The following is a 24,580-nucleotide window of genomic DNA, read 5'->3' on the forward strand; positions in this document are numbered from 1 at the left end:
CCCAGTTTATTCTTTAGTCTAGTGTCTTACTTTGGCTTTCTTGTATTCTATTTAGTTTTCTGAGTAGTTAGTTAGCCGCTCTCTGTGTCTCCCTGTTATTGTTCTCTGTGTCTCCCTGTTATTGTTCTCTGTGTTTCTTAGTTGCTCTGTCTCCCCTAGTCAAGTCTGCGTCTATGTTACATTTCCTGTTTTACTTTGAAGGTCTGTGTCCTACGTGAATGTATTGAGTTTCGCTTCCCTTGGGTCTGGTTATGTCCGATTTCTCCCACCTGTGCTCCCCTTCTGTGTCTCATTCCCCTCGTTATTTCCCAGTGTATTTAAGCCCTGTGTTTCTCTGTGTCAGTGTCGCGATCTCCCTCATGCTCCCTGTGTCTCCCTGCGTGTGTTTTGTTAGATTCTTCTCAGTTTAGGTTTTGTAGACGTTCTTTGTTCAGCAATTAAAGCTGCCATTTTGATTTCTAACCTGTTTCTAGTGAGTTTGCGTTTGGGTCCATTTCCTCCCTGCACACTGCCGGATCATGACAGATATATGTTTAAATCAGTCTGAGTTATGTAGCACACTTCACATAAACAATGTACTGAATATAAATAGACACTATGATAACTGGAGTGTGCAGAGTTTCCGTGAGCAGTTTCCTGCATCTTGACTCATGTGTGTGGAGTGTTCATAGCATCAGCATCATGTTTTTGTTTATTTGTTCTGTTGGGTTGAAAAATAAATAAACTTATGATCATACTCATGGATCACCATGGCACATATCATCAGCCATATGATTTATTTATGCACATGAAAAAAGTGAGTGTGAATGTGTCTGACGTCACAGTGTCTTTGTGCACTGCAGCCTTGAAGAGCGTGTGGAGAAGGCCAGCCCACATCAGCAGCACTTAAGATATGCTCTGGTGAATGGCTTTCCCCCACCCCTTGCTGACACAAAATGTTTATTCTTTAGCTTGCCCTGTTCGACAGCAGCCTGTGCTCCAGACCATAGATTTAATTGAGGTGGATAATTGTTAAAAGTAATCTGCATTAAGCTTAGGGTTGCTCAAATTCAGTACAATGACATATGAGATGAAGTAAAATAGCCAAATATTTAATGGAATTATATATTTAAATTGTTGTATTATCATTATTATTAGTAGTAGTAGTAGTAGTAGTAGTAGTAGTAGTTATAACAATAATACTAATAATAATAGATATTAAAATGGAAAAAGATGATTGATAATATACAATGTATATGAAAGTATAAAAGTTCATATTCTATGAAAAAAAAGTTTTTATTTGATTTTTGTGAAAACAGTCACACAACGAGAAAAACGTGTAATTGGAAGTTTCCATTTACTTTTTATGCAAAAGAATATAATGACAAGCAATAACTAAAAAATAAAGTAATAACCTAGATTCTTTCAAAAAGCACTACAATATCTGTCATCAGAAAACTTAATCAGCATTTTTTAAAAGACTCGACAGAGTGACTGAATTAATGTCAGACAGCAGGATAAATACGGGAAAATAAAACAATTAAAATGTTTCAGCATGTTACATCAGATTCTTTTGAAAGAGTGCATTAAGATGAAAACATCCTATTCTTTAAAAAGTTCAACACCTTTTCTTGAATTTCCTTTGTTTTCAAACCGTAGATGATTGGATTCAGTGTTGGGGGGAAAATTAAAGTTGACAAACCCATAAATCTTCTGAAATGGGGTGAAACATTATTTAGTCTATATGATATGATGGTGAAAAGACCAAGACACTCCAACAAGAGAAAAACAATCAGATGTGTAGCACATGTCTGCAGAGCTTTGGCTTTTGTATCTGATCGTTTAGATCTAAAGCAAGTTATGAGGATGCGGAGATATGTGTAGAAAACAATTCCATTAGCCACCAATTGTGAAAAAGCACTTATAAAAAGGCCATAGATGTTGTTAATAGTTGTGTCAGCACAGACCAAAGTCAACAGAGATGCATTATCACAATAGGGGTTTGTCATTTCAGATCGACAACGAGGCAAGCGCAAAAGTAAGAAAAAAAGCACAGCAATTAAAACTAAACAACTCATCCATACAATGGTGATTATTCTCATGATATGGGCATTAGTCATCACAGTACTGTACTGCAGTGGGTAACATATGGCAATGTATCTATCATATGCCATTGCACTCAGATTGAACACAGTGCCTGCTGCATAGATATGGATAAAGAAAGCTTGAGCAACGCAAGCTGAGTATTGCATTATCCCACTGTTTCTCAGTATTTCTTTGATGAGCTGTGGAAAGAGAGCTGATGACCCTATAAGGTCATTAATAGGAAGATTCAGCAGAATTAGGTACATTGGCTGATGCAGAGATTTATTCAGCACAATGGTGAGGATTAGAGTAAGGTTGCAAAAAAGTATGATCATGTAACTCAGAGTTGCAAAAAGAAATGCAGGAAAAACACTCTCAGAGGAGAGATTAAAGACATTAATCTGTAAAAAAGAGGATGTGTTGTATCGGTTGTTCATTTTGTTGCTTTTTCACACTATAAAATTGAGAAGTCAATCATCGCTTCTTTGCTAATGAGCAAGACAATATTTACGTACCTCAAAGGACATAATAGAAAATATATAAAAAGAAGACATAGGATTAAATGTTACAGTTCAGTTATAATCAACAAACTCTATCCTCCCTCTCCAAAGAACTTCATATACATTTCATGTCATGTAATTTGCACTCTTAAAAAAACAACTTAGAATGTTTTGACCTTAAATTTAAATAACTCATAGAACACACACACACATATATAGGAGTCAATCGCTTCAAAGAAGAAAAAACATTGTACATATGCACAACATTGTACATACACACAAAGCACTCATCTTTATCCAGTTATGTCAGTGCTGGCAATGACAACCTAGTAAAAGATTCATAGGGATTAAAGGCTTTATAGATGTGACTCTGAACAGCAGGCAGTTCTCTGGAGTATTAGGTGTTATCTTAAAGTTCATCTTTAGATTCACATGGTCTTAACCACTGCCTCACAAGGGATTTATCAAGGATCAGAAATGTTATATCATGTCATTAATTACCTACACAAACATCAACAACATATCAACAGGTCAGCTTTCATCATTTTATCAGTTTTTCAAGATTATCTGTAAGCACATAGAAACTATTTTTACTAAACTTGACTTACGCATTGCCTATCATCTGGTCTGTATCCAGGAGCGGAGATGAATGGAAAACCACATTCAGTATAAAACTTTATCCTCATTAATGCTCCAGTTTTCCTGGTATTAGTAAGTGACATTCTAAGAGATTTTCTGAGCATCTTTGTGTTCGTATGTCTTGATGGTATCCTGACTTTCTTCAAAAACCCCCAGGAGCACTGTGTCCATGTCCACTCCATCCTGCAGCGATTCCTCGAGAACCGCTTATATGTCAAGGCCAAGAAATTTGTTCCACTCTCCTTCTGTCATTTTTCTGGGTTATATTTTGGCAGGAGGACAGGTGAAGATCGACCTGTAAGTGAAGGGCTCACTTCCACATCACACAAGCACCCACCACACCTCACCTCCACCAAAGTCCTGCCTGTCTTGTCCACTGAAGCCAAAACTGCCTTTGTCTTACTAAAACACCTGTTTTGATCCACCCAGATACCGCAAAACCATTTATCATAGAAGTAGTTGCATCAGACTCTGGAGTCAGGGTTGTTCTCTGTTCCCAGCGTTCTGGACTAATAGGTAAGCTGCAACTTTGTGCATTTTTCTGTCACCTCCTGCAGAGAAAAATTACAGTATGATGTGGCCAACTGGGAGATGTTAGCAGTGAAGTTGGCTCTAGGGAAATGGAAAGAGGGGGCTGAACATCCTTTTAAATGGTAAAATGGTAAATGGCCTGTATTTGTGTAGCGCTTTACTTAGTTACTATGAACCCCAAAGCGATTTAAACTACATTCAGTCATCCACCCATTCACACACACACATTCACACACTGGTGATGGCAAGCTACATTGTAGCCATAGCTGCCCTGGGGCGCACTGACAGAGGCGAGGCTGCCGGACACTGGCACCACCGGGCCTCTGACCACCACCAGTAGGCAAGTGTGAAGTGTCTTGCCCAAGGACACAATGACAGAGACTGTCGGAGCTGGGGCTCAAAATGCCTTTCCCATAAGCTCGCTCCATGTTACATTGGACCATACGAGATTGAAGCTATCATCAGTCCTGCGGCAGTTACAGTAAGCTGCAGTACATTCCAGTCCTCTGTGCCCACGACTTGTCAAACAACTTTGTTTAGATAAACTTGTAAATCTTATCGCTAAGTCAGTCCCTAGACATGGAGAGGATTTATTGACATCAGCAACTTCCTTCACTCGCTGGTGATGCCTCCTGTGAAGGGCCATAGTCTTCTGCATTGTTTCTTATCCCTCCTCATCTCTGTAATTTCTATTGCCTGGGCCCCTGACTTTTCTACACTTTCATTTATGACAGGGGTGTCCAACTCCAGGCCTCAAGGGGAAGTGTCCTGCAGGTTTTAGATGTGTCCTTGATCCAACACAGCTGATTTAAATGGCTAAATTACCTCCTCAACATATCTTGAAGTTCTCCAGAGGCCTGGTAATGAACTAATCATATGATTCAGGTGTGTTGACTCAGTGTGATATCTAAAACCTGCAGGACACCAGCCCTTGAGGCCTGGAGTTGGACACCCCTGATTTATCAACTGTGCTTCTCAATCTATCACTTCCTAGGCTGTATCCATATCTACTTTTTAATACTGCAAAGGCTTAGACCTCTGCAGAATACCAGTGCAGTGCACAACCTCAGTATACTTGATAGTGACTAATATGCCTTCTGATACTATGTTCTTGTTGAAGTCAGTCTAAGCTATATTCCGATACACTATGTCAGGTCTTTTCTTAACATGGGGATTTAGATACTTTACAAGTGTTTTATGGTTGACTTGAATCCTTAAAAATGAAAGATTACTAAATAACTATGTAAGGATTGTGCTCTTTCTCTCGCACCACTTCCAACAGAGTTTAACATAAAGGCAGTCTGGGAACCAATCAGTCTGTCCACTGACCAACTTTGATGAGCTTTACCTGATGGTCCTTGTTTACAAATAGTTGTAAGACATGTTAAAAAGAGATGAAGTTTTTGAGATTGTATTTAGGTAAAGGAATGCCCTCCATTGTTTTCTACACAGACTGTTTACTTGTATGAGACCAAAGCATTCTAAAATGGGATTGGTCAATAAAACTCAGAGTACAAGCAGATTATAAATGAAAATCAAACAAATTACACAACCAAAAGTAATATCCCTCCCTTACAAATTCTGCATAGAGATTTGGTTAAGGGTAAGGCGATGGGGTTAGATGCTCTTTTATTTATTTAGTTGTGTGACTAAACAACTTCATGTGTATATATTTATAAACTGTCATGAACCAGAAGTTCAAGCAAGATTCAGACCCAAAAGCAGACTCAAAAACCCACTTAACTTTTCACAAGTCTTTATTTACACAGCGAGAGTGGAATCTTGCTAAACATGAATACACATGAGGAGACACCAGCAGAGAGCAGATCATCACGAGGAGTCACTGGCAGAGAATGCGAGCGGAACAAGAACTCTGAAACAGAGGAGAGGAAGATTACTGGACTGGTAAGGTGATAGAGGAAAGCTGGAGGTTAGTACTGACTGAAGGGAGTTTTGCAGGCCAAAATTTGAGACGCTTCGGGGAGGGTACCTGTGGGAATGTCCAGAGCAGGGCATGAACACTGAAAACGGTGGAAAGTCTTCCAGAAAAGTGGAAAGTTTTCCAGATTCTCCAGAGGGGTCTAGTAAAGGCACGATGGGCAGGAGGGCATGCATGTAAGCAAGGTTATGGATTCTGAGAGCAGTTTGCAGGTGAGGAAAGCAAGCAGGACCAGCGCTGGAAAAAGAATGGTAATCGAGCGTCGATCTGGGAGACTGCGACCAGGAGCTGAAGCGCATAGAAACAAAGTTGCACATGAAGAAAACTGGGATGAAGCTAACCATAAGGGACGCCTAGTTATCACTAAGAGGTAGCAGGATGAGTGGGAGGCAGTGCTGGCCAAAATAACCCTCCTGCTGATTTGCTAATGAATGAGATACAGGTGAGACACCAGAACCTCTGAGGGTGGACACCATCACAAAACGCATCACAAAACCAAAACAAAAAGATCAGGATAAAAGTAACAACAAGTTTTCATAACTGCAGTACGATGTAGTCAACAATCATTCATTTTAAGTGGGATGAATGTTTATCTCTATATTTTAAGAATCGCTACATCTTATAAGTGTTACTGAGTCAAACTACATTAGCAAAAAGGTCAGACACAAAAAATCCACAATAATATTTCCTGTAATACAGGAAACTGCAGATTTTTCCACAGTGATGCAGATGGCGTATGTGTCTGTTCTTGTGTGTGTCATTATTTTACATAACTTCTTCATGTGTAGCTCTTACAGTTTTCAAAGTGCTGATCAGATGACGCAGTGTTTTCATTTTTATTGCAGCTCAAAGAAGATTTTTATGATTTGATTAACAGTAAGCAAATATTCACATAGATACTCTATTTTTTAAGACTCTCAGGAGAGTGCTTCGTATTTCGTTTGTATACAACCCATATACGATTGGATTCAGAAGTGGAGGTACAGTAAATATGAGCATGCCCATGATCTTTTGCATGTCAACCGAAACATTTTTGAATCTGTGAGATAAAATCGTGAATGTTGCCACAACCTCAAACATGAACAGTATAACTAACTGTGCGACACACGTGTTGACAGCTTTTGCCTTTGTTTCTGATTTCCTTGTAACCACACATGCAATGAGAATTTTAACATAGGAATATGCCTGAATGGATACGCTTACAACTTGTATAACAGCAGTGTTAAACAGCCCCATAATATTATTGACTGTTGTGTTTCCACACGTCAGCTTCAGGAGAGATGGGTTATCACAAAACACATTCATAACAACATGTTTGCACCTGGGAAGTCTTGCCTGTAAAGAGAACAGTGATACAATCAAGACAAAGTCGAGGCCCCAAACTAGTACAATGATACAACTAATAAATCTTGGTGTCATGACAGAGCTATAGCGTAAGGGCATGCAAATAGCAACATAACGGTCAAAGGACATTGCTGCAAGAATAAACAAAATGCCACCACCATACATGTGGAGCAGGAATGCCTGTAAAACACAGAGATGATAGTCTATTTTGTGTGTCTCTGTAACAATATCTGAAAGTACTTTTGGTAACATTGCAGATAGTCCTATGAGATCATTGAGTGGAAGACTAAATAGGATGAAATACATGGGTTTGTGAAGGTTTCTGTTCAATATGATTAAAGCCAACAAGGTCAGGTTGCAGGAAATTCCAAAAATACAAACTGAAATGCCAAGAAAAAATATAGGATACTTTCCTCCAGGTGGGATAACAAATGGATCAAGGGTTAACTCGGAACTAAAGTCAAAGGACTGGTTTTCCATTTTAAAGTTAGAAAAAGACAACTGTGAATTTACTAAACATTGTTACTAAAATATTTTCACATTATAATTAAAATCAAGTTAATATTTACAGAAATCAAGGGTGCCATTTTTCAAATGTAATGTTGCCTAAAGTGCTCTGAACTGTTGTGCTTCTCTAGCTTTATTAAAGTCACCTTGACCAGAACATGTAACGTCACCCCGTGACATGTATACTTCTGGGATTATTAATGGATTTACAAAGATAGAAAAAAAATTTTTTTGTTAAGGTTGTATTCAGTATCCAAATCAAGTACTAAAAGTTTTACTTAATTTAGCTAAATAAACTAATGTTAAGCGCATTACTATTAAAATAACCACCAGTAAACTACAGGGTAAATGCAGGAAACATAAGGAATAAACTAAAATGTTTCCGACACAAAACAGTCTGTTTGTTCCAGTTCCAGCAGTATAGAATAGAATAGAATTCAACTTTATTGTCATTGCACATGTCACAAGTACAAGGCAACAAAATGCAGTTTGCATCCATCCAGAAAGTGCTTAGCAATAATATAGATATATTACAAAATATATATTAGCAATGAAATAGATATATAGACATATTACAAAAATGGGTCCATTATAGGTATGAGGGTACAAAATTATGGTCTTAAAAAATTATGCGGGTCTATTATGTACATGGTATGAAGGTATGTTATAAATATGCTATAACTAAAAGTATGTACAGGCTGTAGTGAGTGTACAAGCTATGTACAGGCTATGAACAGGATATAAATATGAAACTGTATAGAAATATGAACTATACAAGTTATAAACAGTTGTAAACAGTTGTAGAACTATAATTATTATTGAACAGAATTATAGAGTAGTGCAGTTTAGATCAGTGAGATATGTGGCTATTTCCTACAGAGATTATATAAAGTGCTAGTGGTTGTGAGTGGTGGTTCAGTCCATGTTATTATTGTGTGTATGAGGGTACCGTTGGTCATTTGTTTGTTTTTGTCCGTTGTGTGTGTGTTCAGTTATAGGTGGTTGTGGGTGTGTGTGTGTGATAAGTCCATGAGTTTAATGTCGGTCAGATGTCAGGAGGCAGAGTTCAGCAGTCTGACAGCTGTAGGGAAGAAGCTGTTCCGGTACCTGGTGGTCTTAGTCCGGAGGCTCCTGTAGCGCCTGCCTTAGGGCAGGAGGGTGAAGAGTTGTTGATGATTTTCCCAGCTCTTTTCAGACACCGCTTCCTGTAGATGTCATTTATGGCAGGAAGTGGTGCTCCGGCAATGCGCTGGGTGGTTTTCACAATACTCTGCAATGCCTTCTGGTCCGAGGCAAGAGCAGCTCCCATACTAGACTGCTATACAGTTGGTCAGGATGCTCTCAATGGTGCAGATGGTGCACCTTTACCTTTCAGTTAAAGGTGAGATGGGTTAGAAAGTTTCTTTCAGTTTTTATAGATGTTAGATTTCTTTAAATAAGATGATGGTACCAAATATTCAAATGTGGCTTCTTATTCCTTATTGCTTTTCAAAGATGTTTCCAAAATAGTAATTCTACCATATGTTGTTTGAATTTTACAAATGGCAAACAATAAAGTCTTATAGATAGATAGATAGATAGATAGATAGATAGATAGATAGATAGATAGATCTATCTATTTGGCCAGCCTATTACCCCAGCAGGGTACCTGATCACGGGCAGGGCGTACGTGTTGATGGCCCGGATCTTGTTCTTACCATTCAGCTGACTCCTCAAGACTTGCCTGACCCTCTGCAGGTACTTGGTGGTTGCAGCTTTTCTAGCGGCCTCTTCATTGTTCCCATTCGCCTGCGGGATCCCCAGGTACTTGTAACTGTCCTCTATGTCTGCAATGTTGCCTTCTGGTAGTTCAATCCCCTCAGTTCTGACTACCTTCCCTCTCTTTGTTACCATCCGACTACACTTCTCCAGTCCGAACGACATTCCAATGTCATTGCTGTATAGCCTGGTAGTGTGGATCAGTGAATTGATGTCTCGTTCACTCTTGGCATACAGCTTGATGTCATCCATGTACAGGAGGTGGCTGACAACTGCTCCGTTCCGTAGTCGGTATCTGTAGCCAGTCTTGTTAATGATCTCACTGAGGGGATCTCACTGAGGGGGGACTGGTGAGTGTCAGCACCACAGTCCAGGATGAGACAACGAACATCCAAGAATACATTGGGAAGATGGCCCCAACTGACCGAGTGCTCAGTGAATACCTCAGGCAGCAGAAACCCAAGAAAGAGGAGGGAGACGAGGAACCGTCATGGAAGGACAGGCCCCTGCACGGTATGTACCACCGGCAGATAGTGGAGGTGGCTGATATCCAGAAATCCTACCAGTGGCTGGACAAAGCTGGACTGAAAGACAGCACAGAGGCACTAATCATGGCAGCACAAGAACAAGCTCTGAGTACAAGATCCATAGAGGCTGGGGTCTATCACACCAGGCAAGACCCCAGGTGCAGGCTGTGTAAAGATGCCCCAGAGACAATCCAGCACATAACAGCAGGGTGCAAGATGCTAGCAGGCAAGGCATACATGGAACGCCATAACCAAGTGGCCGGCATAGTGTACAGGAACATCTGTGCAAGTATAACCTGGAAGTCCCAAGGTCAAAATGGGAGATGCCCCCAAGGGTGGTGGAGAATGACCGAGCTAAGATCCTGTGGGACTTCCAGATACAGACGGACAAAATGGTGGTGGCTAACCAACCGGACATAGTGGTGGTAGACAAACAGAAGAAGACGGCCGTAGTGATCGATGTAGCGGTTCCGAATGACAGCAATATCAGGAAGAAGGAACACGAGAAGCTGGAGAAATACCAAGGGCTCAGAGAAGAGCTCAAGAGGATGTGGAGGGTGAAGGTAACGGTGGTCCCCGTGGTAATCGGAGCACTAGGTGCGGTGACTCCCAAGCTAGGCGAGTGGCTCCAGCAGATCCCGGGAATAACATCGGAGATCTCTGTCCAGAAGAGCGCAGTCCTGGGAACAGCTAAGATACTGCGCAGGACCCTCAAGCTCCCAGGCCTCTGGTAGAGGACCCGAGCTTGAAGGATAAACCGCCCGCAGGGGCGTGCTGGGTGGTTTGTTTTTTTTTATAGATATAGATAGATAGATAGATAGATAGATAGATAGATAGATAGATAGATAGATAGATAGATAGATAGATAGATACAAATGGCAAACAATAAACTCGTATATATATATATTATTAGTAAAGATATGTTGGTATATAGTGCTACAAATAATACTTTAAAAGTATTTCTTTTATATACTTTTATAACTGTTTTATAACACAATTGCTGCATTAGCATAACAATACCTTATACCATAAAGTAGTGCCACAGAAATAATAAAAATATATTTTTATTCAGCTTAAATATAATTTCAGCTCTTAAAATAAAGAGCTGTAATAAAACTTTTATAAAACTATTATGTAACTGGAACCACTTTAACTAGGCAGAATTACAACAGCCAAATCCCTGATTACTTTGTCAAAACATATTTTTAATGAGCCCCTTAGAAGTTTGATTAATTGATGTGTTATTAACTGTCTCACATTTTAATTAATCCCTGGACAAATGGTAAACCTCTAGTCTAGAATGATATACTGTTTTACTTGCTAATGAGGATTGTTTTTTAATAATACTCCTGGGAGGTGTGTTTGACTCAGATGTTTACAAGTTGTTAAGTGGAGTTGCATAATAATGTGTGAACATTTGATTTTTTTAAACTTTAATCATGAACTGTGAAATTAAGTAAATTATTTTTACACCTTGGGTACTATAACACTGTTTATTATTTTTTCATAAATATATAAATTATTACAATCATTTATTGTTTTTTATGTACATTCATTTGCACTGTAGGAACAACAGTTCCTTCTGACATAGTAATTTATTAATATTGAAGTAAAATGTTTTACAGAAAATGCAGAAAGACAAAAACCATGTTTAATGATTTCAATGTTCGGCCTTTCCAGAAAGTATGAAAGAATACTAATTGAAACAGAGCTCTGAAGTGATCACAGCAGGCAATGGGGAACAAGGACAATTTTTACTCACACAAAAGGGCAGTAAGGACATTAGGACTAATCATCTTCCCCTGGGAAATGGATATGATGAACCCTTGAGCTGCTTTGATAATTCATTTGACCCACTTATTACATTATTTGCCCTTTTTTAGTACTGTTCCACAGAAAAGGACATGGGTTGAGTTTACTGTCTCGGGCCTTTCTATGTAAAGTTAAGGTATTTTTCTGCTTGATTGTTTATTTGAGTGGTTGACTTATCTGATGACATGGTTCACTGGGACATAAACATATTCACATTTGGGGAATTTGAAATTGCCCCAGTCCCTGGTTCATTTTCAGATGTTAATGTAGATATGAAATATTGAAAATATTTATTTATTTATTTTTACATGTGCTTATGCTTTTATGGAGCACTCATTGAAATACATGGAAAATCATGGAAATATATGGAAAGAGGCAGGGTAAATCCTGGACTCCAGCTTGCCACAGGGCACTTTTTTTTCTTGTATGTAATTCAGTCAAAACTAAATAAATCATAGGTGCACAAAGGAGCTTAATAGCAGGTCCTTCCTCCCAGCAGCTGTTAGACTTTATAACCATCACTCTGCATATTATCAAAAACCAGTGCTACCATTTCTATGCCACAAATTTCACAAATTTTTAGAATCCCAACACAAACAACACCTGTCTCAACATTTAGAATAACTTTTGAGCATACACTTTTTTGTGTTTTTGTTTGTTTTTTCACTCAAACTCTTAGTTTTGATGTTTTGACAAACTACCAACAGCCTTTGATTAGATGATCTCAGGCTGCGAGAGGGAGTGTGAGGTTCTAAGAGATCAGAAACATAGGCAGGAGATGGTCAAGGTTCTTTTTGCTCAAAAAAAAAAAGATTGTTACAGTAATCTAAGCGAGAAGAAATAAAAGCATGAATAATCATTTCTAACTCAGATTTAGACAAAAACGTTCGCGGTTTGGAGATATGACAGAGAGAGCATTTTTAAACAGCACAGCAGGTAGAATGTCATTTGGACAAGTGGTGATGTTCATTTTATCCAGCAGAAGTGAAAGGTCATGTATGGTCAATGGGTTAAACACTTACAGCAAATGAGAGGGAGGTGGACCAGAGACACAATGCTCATATGGACATTATTAACTTTATCTACAAAGAAGTTTAGAAAGTCATCACTCTCACATATAGAGGACACAGGTACTGGGTGGTCCACGGGGGAAACAATAGAGTTTATGGGGCGATCGTGACTCCAGAGTTGGGGGTTCGCCTTGTAATCGGAAGATTGCCGGTTCGAGCCCCGGCTTGGGCAGTCTCGGTCGTTGTGTCCTTGGGCAAGACACTTCACCCGTTCCCTACTGTTGGCCCGGTGGCGCCAGTGTTCGGCAGCCTCGCCTCTGTCAGTGCGCCCCAGGGTGGCTGTGGCTACAATGTAGCTTGCCATCACCAGTGTGTGAATGTGTGTGTGTGAATGGGTGGATGACTGGATATGTAAAGCGCTTTGGGGTCCTTAGGGACTAGTAAAGCGCTATATAAATACAGGCCATTTTATGGTTTCGAACAGTACTTTGGAATTTTTCTTGTTTGATGAGATCAACTGAGAAAAATATCCTGATCTAGCTGATTTAATGGTTTCATGCAGGGAAACCCAAACTTCCCTAAGGTGGAGCCTGTGAACATCAATTTTAGTTGATTTCCAAAGGCGTTCTGCTTTCCTACAGAGTCTTTTGACGTTCCTTATGTCATCGTTTAGGAGGAGGAGCTCTTTTTGGGGCAGCAATGACAGTTTTTAAAGGTACAACTGTCACAATCCTGAGTCTTTGGACCCAGCGTTTTGGGTTTTAATATATTTTGATGTTTATAGTGTATGTTTAAGCTCATTACGTTTTCTATGTTCATTTGCTTATTAGTTTCCCCTTATGTTTTCAACCCCTGTGTTAAGTCTCCCTTACCCTTCATGTGTTTCATGTCTGCATGTCTTTTGTTAAGTTCATGTCGTCAGGTCTGCTTTACATTATGTTTCCTGTTTTATTTTGAAAGAGGTCCTGTGTTCTTGTGTTCATTGTGTTTAGTTTTACGTTTCCCCTGTGATGTCGTTATGTTCATGTGTGTCAGCTGTCTTGCCACTTCTCCTGATACCTCATGTGTGTATTTAAGTCCTCTGTCTTCCTGTGTTCAGTGTTGCATCCTCGCTTATTTATGTCTGTGTGTTCTGTTTGCCAAGTCTACCAAGTTTATTTTGTATTGTCAAGTTTAGTTTTTCCAGTGTTCAGCAATAAAGCCACCATTTTGAGTTTCAGCCTGGCCTCTACGTTTGTGTCTGCATTTTGGGTCCTTTCATGCCTCTGTCCACACAGACTTTGACAGCGTAGCAACATCAGCATCAGTGCAGCCCCTGATCACATGAGGATCCATAAATCAGAAAACTTCAGGGCAACATCCTGATTTATGAACCACTTATTGAACAAGAGATTGGATGGTGGTGTTTCCAGAGGGAAGCTAAGGTTAAAAATAACACAAGAATGGTCACTCACTTGTACATCCTTAACACAGAGATTAGTTATGTCTAAGCAAAGAGAAAACACGAGGTCCAAGGTGTGGCCTTTAACGTGAGTGGGACCAGAGACATGCTGAATAAAATTAAAAGAGTCAGAGGCCATGCTACAGCTAAGATCATCCACATGCAGGATGAAATCGCTCATCTAATAATGGAGGATAAAAAGTCTGTGAAATCCTGGATATAAACACCAGCGGGGCCGGGAGGGCGGCAGATTAAAACACAGTAAAATATATTTGATGAACCGACCTTAAGAAACTGTGACTCAAAGAAAGGGAAAGTCTCATAGTCCAAAGCTCTGCAGGAGAAACTGTCCCGGAAAACAGTGGCAAGTCCAGCACCACCATATAATATAAGGCCTAACTTAAATGGTTGTTTTTTGTTTTTTGTTTTAGTTTGATTAAGTGTGTTAAGCTGTGTCAGCAGATATGTCTATAACACTTAGTTGCACTTGGTAGTAATGATAAATCCATGGCGGACAAGTCCACATTGTTTCCATATCCCATTGCTTTCTTCATGTGTCTGGAAGGACTGCAGGTAGAGTGCAGGTCACAAACATACAGTGAAAAGTGGAAAGAGTACAATTTCTACAGATAATACACACTGGCCACTATTTATGGTCCTCATTCTTGTTAATAATTTAAAATGTGCTTGTTAACTTTTTTTTTTCTTCTTTCGAAGTGTATGGCAGGAAAAGTTTTGCTTTTATTCTTGCATCTAGACAAAAATTAAATATCAAGCTCCATATTAATTCATGTGGGAATCTATAACAAGCCCTTGATAAATATAGAACTGTAGCTGAAATGGAGAAGCCAGTAAATTCATATCAAATGTTACACCCTCAATATAAAAGTCACTCAGCTGTAGCTGCTGATTAGATTCCCTCCTCCACAGCCAAGGTACAAAACACTAGCAGCTTAAAACACTGTGACTTCACATTGTTGTAGGTTTTGTTGAGCATTTTTTTGTTTTGTTTTGTTTTGTTTTGTTTTTTTCAAAACATCTGCATTTTCACTATAAAATGTTGGTACTTTCCTTAGTTTATGGTTATGGTTTATTGGTGTCAGTTTTAGTTGTTGTTGTTTTACACACCATATTTGAAAATGAATGAAAAGGGTTTTTTTATGCAAGAGAACAAGACAGAAATTGATTACTGAATATTTCAATTGAAGGTAATGTGTTTTTAAAAGTGTAATTTAATTTAATTTTGTGTTTGTTTTTCTTTTTTTGTTATCATGAAGCATTTTTAATCATATTTTATTTTTATTGATTTTTTTTCCAGGCAGAAAAAAAAGTATAATAAGTATGTTCATTCAGCTTTAACATACTGGGACACTTATCATGTTTCATTGTCAGTGTTTTCTCTTTTAGGTTTCCCATTAAGTAAAGAGAATGGAAAAAAACAAAACAGTTTCAACCGATATTCTGGAGGTCCAAGGTTTTGACATTTCTCCACAGTTAACGTATCCTCTCTTTTTCTTACTGCTCTTTGTTTACTTCACCCTGCTTTTTTCTAACATTGGAGTCCTTTTGCTTATCATTTCTCAGAAGAGTTTGCACCAGCCAATGTACTTTCTGTTTTGTAACCTGTCTGTCAATGATCTCATAGGTAACACAGTCCTGCTGCCTCAGCTAATGGCTCACATCTTGGCAACCGAACGGTTTATCACCTACAAACAGTGTGTGGTTCAGGCTTTTCAAAGTCACACATTTGGATCGGCTTCACATATGATCCTCATCATTATGGCAATTGATAGATATGTGGCGATATGCCACCCCTTAAGGTATAGTTCCATTATGACAACCAGAACTGTGGTTGGGCTGTCCGCAGCTGCCTGGGGGGTGTCAGTAGTGCTTGTGTCTATATTAATAGGTCTTACTGTGAGGCTGTCCCGCTGCAGATCCACTATACAAAATTCTTACTGTGACAATGCATCACTATTCAAGCTTTCTTGTGAGGACGTGTCCATAAACAACATCTATGGACTCTTTTTCACTGTGCTGCTGTTTACTAGTTCAATTGCAAGCATAGCTGCCACCTATTTTAGAATTGCTCTCATTTGCTGGATTAAGAAAAACAAAGACTTAAATAACAAAGCGCTGCAAACATGTGCAAGCCACCTTGTTCTTTATCTGATCATGCTCTGGTCAGGATTTTTAACAATTATTTTGCATCGTTTCCCAAATTACCCAGTCTTAAGGAAAATTGCATATGTTTTATTTCATGTTGTCCCTGCTAATCTGAATCCAATAATTTATGGAATGCAAACGAGATCATTAAGACATAAAATTACTGAAATACTAAAAAGAAAAGTGACTCCATCCTAATATTTTTTTATCTTAAATTTACACTACTAATAATAATACATTTTATTTATAGGCGCCTTTAAATACCCTGAAGGTCACATTAGTACAAAATAAATAAATAAAGTAAGGTTTTCAGTGGTTGCAACTAAAAGGTACCTATTTTAGATTAACCTTTTCTTTTAACTGAAGTTCCAGTTCCTTTTGAAAAGTCTTTCAACAGCTCAATAACAATAACAACAGCATAAAATGACAAGACATCAGAATGAGTGACGCATTAATTTTCCTCCCACCCATGTATTCAAATCTAAATGTTTTCTACCAACCTTTTTTTTTTAAGTGGGGCCAGGCCTACACACTTCTATTGATTGATTGTTGAAAAGCCATTAAAATAATATCTATGACAGAGCATAAAATAAATAAAAATGTCCTTATAATCAGTATCACTATGCATGTATTTGGAGCTGAGTAATGCATTTGTTTTCAGTAAGCTTGTGGGTTTTTTTCTGTGTAGTCATTGTTAATAACTTACAACCCAAAACTTATGCTCAAAAAGTTAGTAATGTTTTTTTTTTTTTACTTTAATAGAGTATCACAATACAAAATGTATTGTACATATACCAATAGGGAATATATTTTCAGTTGTTTATTATGTACCCTTGCAACTATTATTTTCCATCTAACGCTAACTGAAGCTTCTGAGGCTTCTTTGTCATATCCTATTAAAAACAAAAGGCTTTTAGAGTTTTTTAACTAATTTTACTCATAAAAGCCAACTAAGATTACTGTGTGGCTAAAGATAATAAGAAATGCCAGTGATAAAATATTTCCTTGGTGAATGGCTGTTTGGATCAACTTAATCAATTCAGTTCTTCATTCTAATCCATTATCAACACTGTTCTGTATTGTTTGGCATCATTGTGTTCAAGGAGTTGTCTTTCAGACCTTCAAATTAGGACCATCAGATAGAAGGAAAACATTTTTTACCAGAAATATATTTCTGAATTTAAAAAAAAAAAAGAAAAGAAAGTACCATTGTAATCCCCCTAAAATACTTTCCTTGTCTTTCTGCATGCCACATGCACCTGGATTATCCAGGACAGATTATTTTCCCATGACATTTTACTGTAATTCTTCTCTACTTCTGTTAATGTCATTGCATTGTAGTGCATTTCCTAACAGTTTAGAACAGAGTACTGCTGACTAAGCATTCAGACTATTTTCCTTTCTGGTCGAGATTAAAGAGGGCTATCCCTCTCTAAAACATATAGATGAGGGATTATACCAAGAGCTAAACTAATGGCTGCAAACTATGAGATTTCACGGTTAATGCATAAGCGTTACACTAGTGGCATCATCATAAGCATGTTATATGTTTTAGAGAAACTGGTAACACAATTTCTATCAAAGGGTCTTGTGCTAGTATAATTATTTTATACCCATGCCAGCTGTTATATTTTCATGGATTTATAAATTAATCAAACAAGCCATGTGAAGCATTAAAAGAGCATTGAACCCTCTCAGGGTTCACTGGAGGCCTTACTTTCTCAGGACACCACCATAACCATAGTAACTGCTTTTGACTTAACTGCTTTGTCAGATTTTGGGTTGGAGGAGGGCTGGAGCCTGTTTTAGTGAGGGGTGGGATAAACCCTGGGCACATCACCAATCTATCACAGGGCTATTCAGCTGATTTTAATCTCTGCAATCAACCTGACATGTGTGTCTTTGGACTGAGGGAGCAAGCTGTTCGCCCAAGAACAGGGAGAATATAGAAGCTCCACACAAAAAAGCCTCAGGTGCTGACTGTTTTGAATGAAAAACCCTCTTTCTGTGACATGACAATGATGACCACTATATAAAAGTTACTGTCACATCACGGGTTCGTGAGGTCCCATTTTGGACCCTCTATTTGAAAATTATGGGCATTACCATTTAGGCTTTTTTGTCATGGTCCTGAGTCTGAGGACTCAGTGTTTTGTGTTTCCTTATGCTTTTGTTCATTCCGAGTATGTATTCTGTTGTGATTTTGCCATTTGTTAGGTTTCTGTTCTTTGCCTGCCTGCTCCCACTTCTCTTTGTTCCCTCTGTCTGTCCATGGTGTTATTGTGTCTACTTATGAGTCCGCCTGTCAAGTTCAGTGTCCTGTCTGGTTCTCTGTCTGTTAGTTTCCTGTTTTATTATGAAGGTCTCTGTCTGATGTGAGTGTGTTCAGTTTACGTTTCCCCTGTCCCGTCAGCTCTGATTCCTCCCAGCCGTGTTGCCCTCCTGTCTCTCATCCCCTGATTACTGGTGTGTGTATTTAAGCCCTGTGTGTTCTCCTGCCTGTTGCCGGTTCGTCTGTGTTACTCCGTGTCAGTCTGCGTTGTCCTGTGTTCCATGTTGTCCTGTTCCTCGTCTGCGTCTCTCTGCTTCTCATCCCATTGTCGTATGCTTCCAGGTCTGTTATTTTTAGTTCTCCCAGTTTAGGTGTCTTCAGTTATTTGTCATGCTCCACTGCTTGTTTGCCACTACACCTTTGTAAATAAACCTCACTAGCATTTCATCCACTGCCTCCATCTTGGGTCCTTCTTCCAACTCCACACGGCTCGCCTCGGCAGCCGTGACATTTTTGTAGACAAAAGTGACAACATTAGGTTCATTCATAGATCTATAATTAACCTTGCATTACAGATACCTGCTAATTAGTGCAGATACCCAGTCTCATTAAGTGAGCAATGCGTCTTTAACACTTTACCTCTTGCATAAGTCACAGTGCGTTTTAAATGGGTGAGCCATAAAAAAATAAAAAATAATTCAAATATATAATAAATCACCCTGTAAATTTGTTATGAAAGGGAATTTTTCCCATAGAGACTTAAATGGTTTATGAACCAGGACGGAAACATGTTTATTTCTGCTCAAAAGTTGTGTTTTTCAACAGTCAGTCTCAAGTGGCTAATTAAGTATTCAAGGAAACTGCAAGTAACTGTTTTTGCTGCTTAAATGATCTGTATGTTTATTTCATCACTTCACTATTTCGTTTTGTATCAGTAAATTAATTGATTCTTTTCTGGGATGTGGACATTTTAAATTTTCCTGCAACAATAAGACATTTCTTAAGCAACAGCGGATAATATTTATTTGTTGCTTGTTGATATTAGTTATGAACACCTTAAATAAATGGGAAATAAAAGTTCTTGTATAGAAATTAATCTGTATTTTATTTATTAAAAGAAGAACTCAAAAGTGAATGACTGAAAAAATATTATCATAAAATATATAGATTTGACAAAAGAACTTCCCACTTCTTGGGTGAGTGGAATAACTTTCACATAGCAAGGGGAGAAAATCCATAAACAACAACTTTATCAAAGATTTAATTCTACTCACAAAAAGGTTTGTAATAGGAGATGAAATCTCAAACATTCCTGGAAATATGAGAAACTTTTACAGAATCTGATAATACTGGATGATTCCTGTGCTAACCTGGAATAATCTTTATGCTATTAACGGCATTTTGGGTCCTTTCATGCCTCTGTCCACACAGACTTTGACAGCGTAGCAACATCAGCATCAGTGCAGCCCCTGATCACATGAGGATCCAATAAATCAGAAAACTTCAGGGCAACATCCTGATTTATGAACCACTTATTGAACAAGAGATTGGATGGTGGTGTTTCCAGAGGGAAGCTAAGATTAAAAATAACACAAGAATGGTCACTCACTTGTACATCCTTCACACAGAGATTAGTTATGTCTAAGCAAAGAGAAAAGACGAGGTCCAAGGTGTGGCCTTTAACGTGAGTGGGACCAGAGACATGCTGAATAAAATTAAAAGAGTCAGAGGCCATGCTACAGCTAAGATCATCCACACGCAGGATGAAATCGCCAATCATCAAGACTTTCTCCAGTTTAATAATGGAGGATAAAAAGTCTGTGAAATCCTGGATATAAACACCAGCGGGGCCGGGAGGGCGGCAGATTAAAACACAGTAAAATATATTTGATGAACCGACCTTAAGAAACTGTGACTCAAAGAAAGGGAAAGTCTCATAGTCCAAAGCTCTGCAGGAGAAACTATCCCAGAAAACAGTGGCAAGTCCAGCACCACCATATAATATAAGGCCTAACTTAAATGGTTGTTTTTGTTTTAATTTGATTAAGTGTGTTAAGCTGTGTCAGCAGATATGTCTATAACACTTAGTTGCACTTGGTAGTAATGATAAATCCATGACGGAGAAGTCCACATTGTTTCCATATCCCATTGCTTTCTTCATGTGTCTGGAAGGACTGCAGGTAGTGCAGGTCACAAACATAAAGTGAAAAGTGGAAAGAGTACAATTTCTACAGTAAATACACACTGACCACTATTTATCGTCCTCATTCTTGTTAATAATTTAAAATGTGCTTGTTAATTTTTTTTTTCTTTCAAAGTGTATGGCAGGAAAAGTTTTAGCATTTATTCTTGCATCTAGACAAAAATTAAATATCAAGCTCCATATTAATTCATGTGGGAATCTATAACGAGCCCTTGATAAATATAGAACTGTAGCTGAAATGGAGAAGCCAGTAAATTCATATCAAATGTTACACCCTCAATATAAAAGTCACTCAGCTGTAGCTGCTGATTAGATTCCCTCCTCCACAGCCAAGGTACAAAACACTAGCAGCTTAAAACACTGTGACTTCACATTGTTGTAGGTTTTGTTGGGCATTTTTTTGTTTTGTTTTGTTTTGTTTTTTTCAAAACATCTGCATTTTCACTATAAAATGTTGGTACTTTCCTTAGTTTATGGTTATGGTTTATTGGTGTCAGTTTTAGTTGTTGTTGTTTTACACACCATATTTGAAAATGAATGAAAAGGGTTTTTTTATGCAAGAGAACAAGACAGAAATTGATTACTGAATATTTCAATTGAAGGTAATGTGTTTTTAAAAGTGTAATTTAATTTAATTTTGTGTTTGTTTTTCTTTTTTTGTTATCATGAATCATTTTTAATCATATTTTATTTTTATTGATTTTTTTTTCAGGCAGAAAAAAAAGTATAATAAGTATGTTCATTCAGCTTTAACATACTGGGACACTTATCATGTTTCATTGTCAGTGTTTTCTCTTTTAGGTTTCCCATTAAGTAAAGAGAATGGAAAAAAACAAAACAGTTTCAACCGATATTCTGGAGGTCCAAGGTTTTGACATTTCTCCACAGTTAACGTATCCTCTCTTTTCCTTACTGCTCTTTGTTTACTTCACCCTGCTTTTTTCTAACATTGGAGTCCTTTTGCTTATCATTTCTCAGAAGAGTTTGCACCAGCCAATGTATTTTCTATTTTGTAACCTGTCTGTCAATGATCTCATAGGTAACACAGTCCTGCTGCCTCAGCTAATGGCTCACATCTTGGCAACCGAACGGTTTATCACCTACAAACAGTGTGTGGTTCAGGCTTTTCAAAGTCACACATTTGGATCGGCTTCACATATGATCCTCATCATTATGGCAATTGATAGATATGCGGCGATATGCCACCCCTTAAGGTATAGTTCCATTATGACAACCAGAGCTGTGGTTGGGCTGTCCGCAGCTGCCTGGGGGGTGTCAGTAGTGCTTGTGTCTATATTAATAGGTCTTACTGTGAGGCTGTCCCGCTGCAGATCCACTATACAAAATTCTTACTGTGACAATGCATCACTATTCAAGCTTTCTTGTGAGGACGTGTCCATAAACAATATCTATGGACTCTTTTTCACTGTGCTGCTGTTTACTAGTTCAATTGCAAGCATAGCTGCCACCTATTTTAGAATTGCTTTCATTTGCTGGATTAAGAAAAACAATGACTTAAAAAACAAAGCGCTGCAAACATGTGCAAGCCACCTTGTTCTTTATCTGATCATGCTCTGGTCAGGATTTTTAACAATTATTTTGCATCGTTTCCCAAATTACCCAGTCTTAAGGAAAATTGCATCTGTTTTATTTCATGTTGTCCCTGCTAATCTGAATCCAATAATTTATGGAATGCAAACGAGATCATTAAGACATAAAATTACTGAAATACTAAAAAGAAAAGTGACTCCATCCTAATATTTTTTATCTTAAATTTACAGTACTAATGATAATATATTTTATTTATAGGCGCCTTTAAATACCCTGAAGGTCACATTAGTACAAAATAAATAAATGAAATAAGGCTTGAATCTAGGTACATGTATTATTAAAGGTTTTCACTGGTTGCGACTAAAAGGTACCTATTTTAGATTAACCTTTCTTTTAACTGAAGTTCCAGTTCCTTTTGAAAAGTCTTTCAACAGCTCAATAACAATAACAACAGCATAAAATGACAAGACATCAGAATGAGTGACGCATTAATTTTCCTCCCACCCATGTATTCAAATCTAAATGTTTTCTACCAACCTTTTTTTTTAAGTGGGGCCAGGCCTACACACTTCTATTGATTGATTGCTGAAAAGCCATTAAAATAATATCTATGACAGAGCATAAAATAAATAAAAATGTCCTTATAATCAGTATCACTATGCATGTATTTGGAGCTGAGTAATGCATTTGTTTTCAGTAAGCTTGTGGGTTTTTTTCTGTGTAGTCATTGTTAATAACTTACAACCCAAAACTTGTGCTCAAAAAGTTAGTAATGTTTATTTATTTATTTTACTTTAATAGAGTATCACAATACAAATACAAAATGTATTTATTGTACATATACCAATAGGGAATATATTTTCAGTTGTTTATTATGTACCCTTGCAACTATTATTTTCCATCTAACGCTAACTGAAGCTTCTGAGGCTTCTTTGTCATATCCTATTAATAACAAAAGGCTTTTAGAGGTTTTTTTTTAACTAATTCTTTACTCATAAAAGCCAACTAAGATTACTGTGTGGCTAAAGATAATAAGAAATGCCAGTGATAAAATATTTCCTTGGTGAATGGCTGTTTGGATCAACTTAATCAATTCATTCTAATCCATTATCAACACTGTTCTGTATTGTTTGGCATGATTGTGTGCAAGGAGTTGTCTTTCACACCTTCAAATTAGGACCATCAGATAGAAGGAAAATATTTTTTACCAAAAATATTGTAGCGTCCCTCGACAGAAGACACAGACGATCAGCGTTCCAGTTACCGGTGTTTATTCAGAAGACTAACACGGGCCATAGCCATAGCCAACGCCAAAACAACAGCGAAAAAGTGCGCTCTACAGCAACAGCACAACCCCCGACACTCTCCTTCACTTCAGCCCCCACACACACACTCTCTCTAACCCCCACCCCCCGAACACTCTCAGCCAACCACACACCTGCTCTCCTCCAGACTCTCTGTCATTGGTAGCTGATTTGATTGACAGCCAACCGGCCTCTAGACTACTGCACATTCAAGGACACTCAGTAAATCACCATGCTGCGGGTGTGGTCCAACTATGCAATAAGTAACTGGCAATTCTGAACACAAAACACTGATAACACAACAGTCAACTAACTTGTAACCCAGTCCATTACAATATATTTCTGAATTAAAAAAAAAAAAAGTACCATTATAATCCCCCTAAAATACTTTCCTTGTCTTTCTGCATGCCACATGCATCTGGATTATCCAGGACAGATTATTTTCCCATGACATTTTACTGTAATTCTTCTCTACTTCTGTTAATGTGACATTGCATTGTAGTGCATTTTCTAACAGTTTTGAACAGAGTACTGCTGACTAAGCATTCAGACTATTTTCCTTTCTGGTCGAGATTAAAGAGGGCTATCCCTCTCTAAAACATATAGATGAGGGATTATACCAAGAGCTAAACTAATGGCTGCAAACTATGAGATTTCACGGTTAATGCATAAGTGTTACACTAGCGGCATCATCATAAGCATGTTATATGTTTTAGAGAAACTGGTAACACAATTTCTATCAAAGGGTCTTGTGCTAGTATAATTATTTTATACCCATGCCAGCTGTTATATTTTCATGGATTTATAAATTAGTCAAACAAGCCATGTGAAGAATTAAAAGAGCATTGAACCCTCTCAGGGTTCACTGGAGGCCTTACTTTCTCAGGACACCACCATAACCATAGTAACTGCTTTTGACTTAACTGCTGAACGGATAATTGGAGGTGAGCTTCCCTCCCTCCAAGACATCTACAGGAAGCGGTGCCTGAGGAAAGCGGGGAGGATCATCAAG

General features: G+C 38.1%; 4 protein-coding genes and 1 long non-coding RNA gene across 5 annotated transcripts in view; 3 read left to right on the forward strand and 2 right to left on the reverse strand.

Annotated features, from left to right (window-relative positions):
* Positions 1–24,580, forward strand: part of LOC145420158 (uncharacterized) — a 219,957-nt gene that overhangs the window by 184,524 nt on the left and 10,853 nt on the right. The window lies entirely within an intron of this gene.
* LOC113037004 (olfactory receptor 52R1-like) lies at positions 1,566–2,807 on the reverse strand. Its single transcript, XM_026193696.2, has one exon. It carries the CDS (start codon positions 2,499–2,501, stop codon positions 1,566–1,568), a length of 936 nt encoding a protein of 311 aa, XP_026049481.1. The 5' UTR covers positions 2,502–2,807.
* Positions 5,641–7,506, reverse strand: LOC113036568 (olfactory receptor 52B2-like). Its single transcript, XM_026192985.2, has one exon. It carries the CDS (start codon positions 7,495–7,497, stop codon positions 6,562–6,564), a length of 936 nt encoding a protein of 311 aa, XP_026048770.1. The 5' UTR covers positions 7,498–7,506; the 3' UTR covers positions 5,641–6,561.
* Positions 13,998–16,436, forward strand: LOC113036364 (olfactory receptor 52N5-like). Its single transcript, XM_080289073.1, has 2 exons — positions 13,998–15,843; positions 15,973–16,436. The coding sequence occupies exons 1-2, from the start codon at positions 15,501–15,503 to the stop codon at positions 16,434–16,436; spliced, it is 807 nt and encodes a 268-aa protein (XP_080145199.1). The 5' UTR covers positions 13,998–15,500.
* Positions 19,774–23,597, forward strand: LOC113036386 (olfactory receptor 7C1-like). Its single transcript, XM_080289051.1, has 2 exons — positions 19,774–21,878; positions 22,008–23,597. Exons 1-2 carry the CDS (start codon positions 21,536–21,538, stop codon positions 22,469–22,471), a joined length of 807 nt encoding a protein of 268 aa, XP_080145177.1. The 5' UTR covers positions 19,774–21,535; the 3' UTR covers positions 22,472–23,597.

This window comes from Astatotilapia calliptera, chromosome 14 (assembly GCF_964374335.1).
Source record: "Astatotilapia calliptera chromosome 14, fAstCal68.1, whole genome shotgun sequence".
NCBI lineage: Eukaryota > Metazoa > Chordata > Actinopteri > Cichliformes > Cichlidae > Astatotilapia > Astatotilapia calliptera.

Bases quoted from the DNA above. Each gene is read 5' to 3' on its own strand.
- LOC113037004 (XM_026193696.2), bottom strand. From the start codon at position 2,501: ATGAACAACCGATACAACACATCCTCTTTTTTACAGATTAATGTCTTT.
- LOC113036568 (XM_026192985.2), bottom strand. From the start codon at position 7,497: ATGGAAAACCAGTCCTTTGACTTTAGTTCCGAGTTAACCCTTGATCCA.
- LOC113036364 (XM_080289073.1), top strand. From the start codon at position 15,501: ATGGAAAAAAACAAAACAGTTTCAACCGATATTCTGGAGGTCCAAGGT. The intron at 15,844-15,972 runs TCATCATTATGG...TGCTTGTGTCTA, and splicing joins ATCGGCTTCACATATGATCC to TATTAATAGGTCTTACTGTG.
- LOC113036386 (XM_080289051.1), top strand. From the start codon at position 21,536: ATGGAAAAAAACAAAACAGTTTCAACCGATATTCTGGAGGTCCAAGGT. The intron at 21,879-22,007 runs TCATCATTATGG...TGCTTGTGTCTA, and splicing joins ATCGGCTTCACATATGATCC to TATTAATAGGTCTTACTGTG.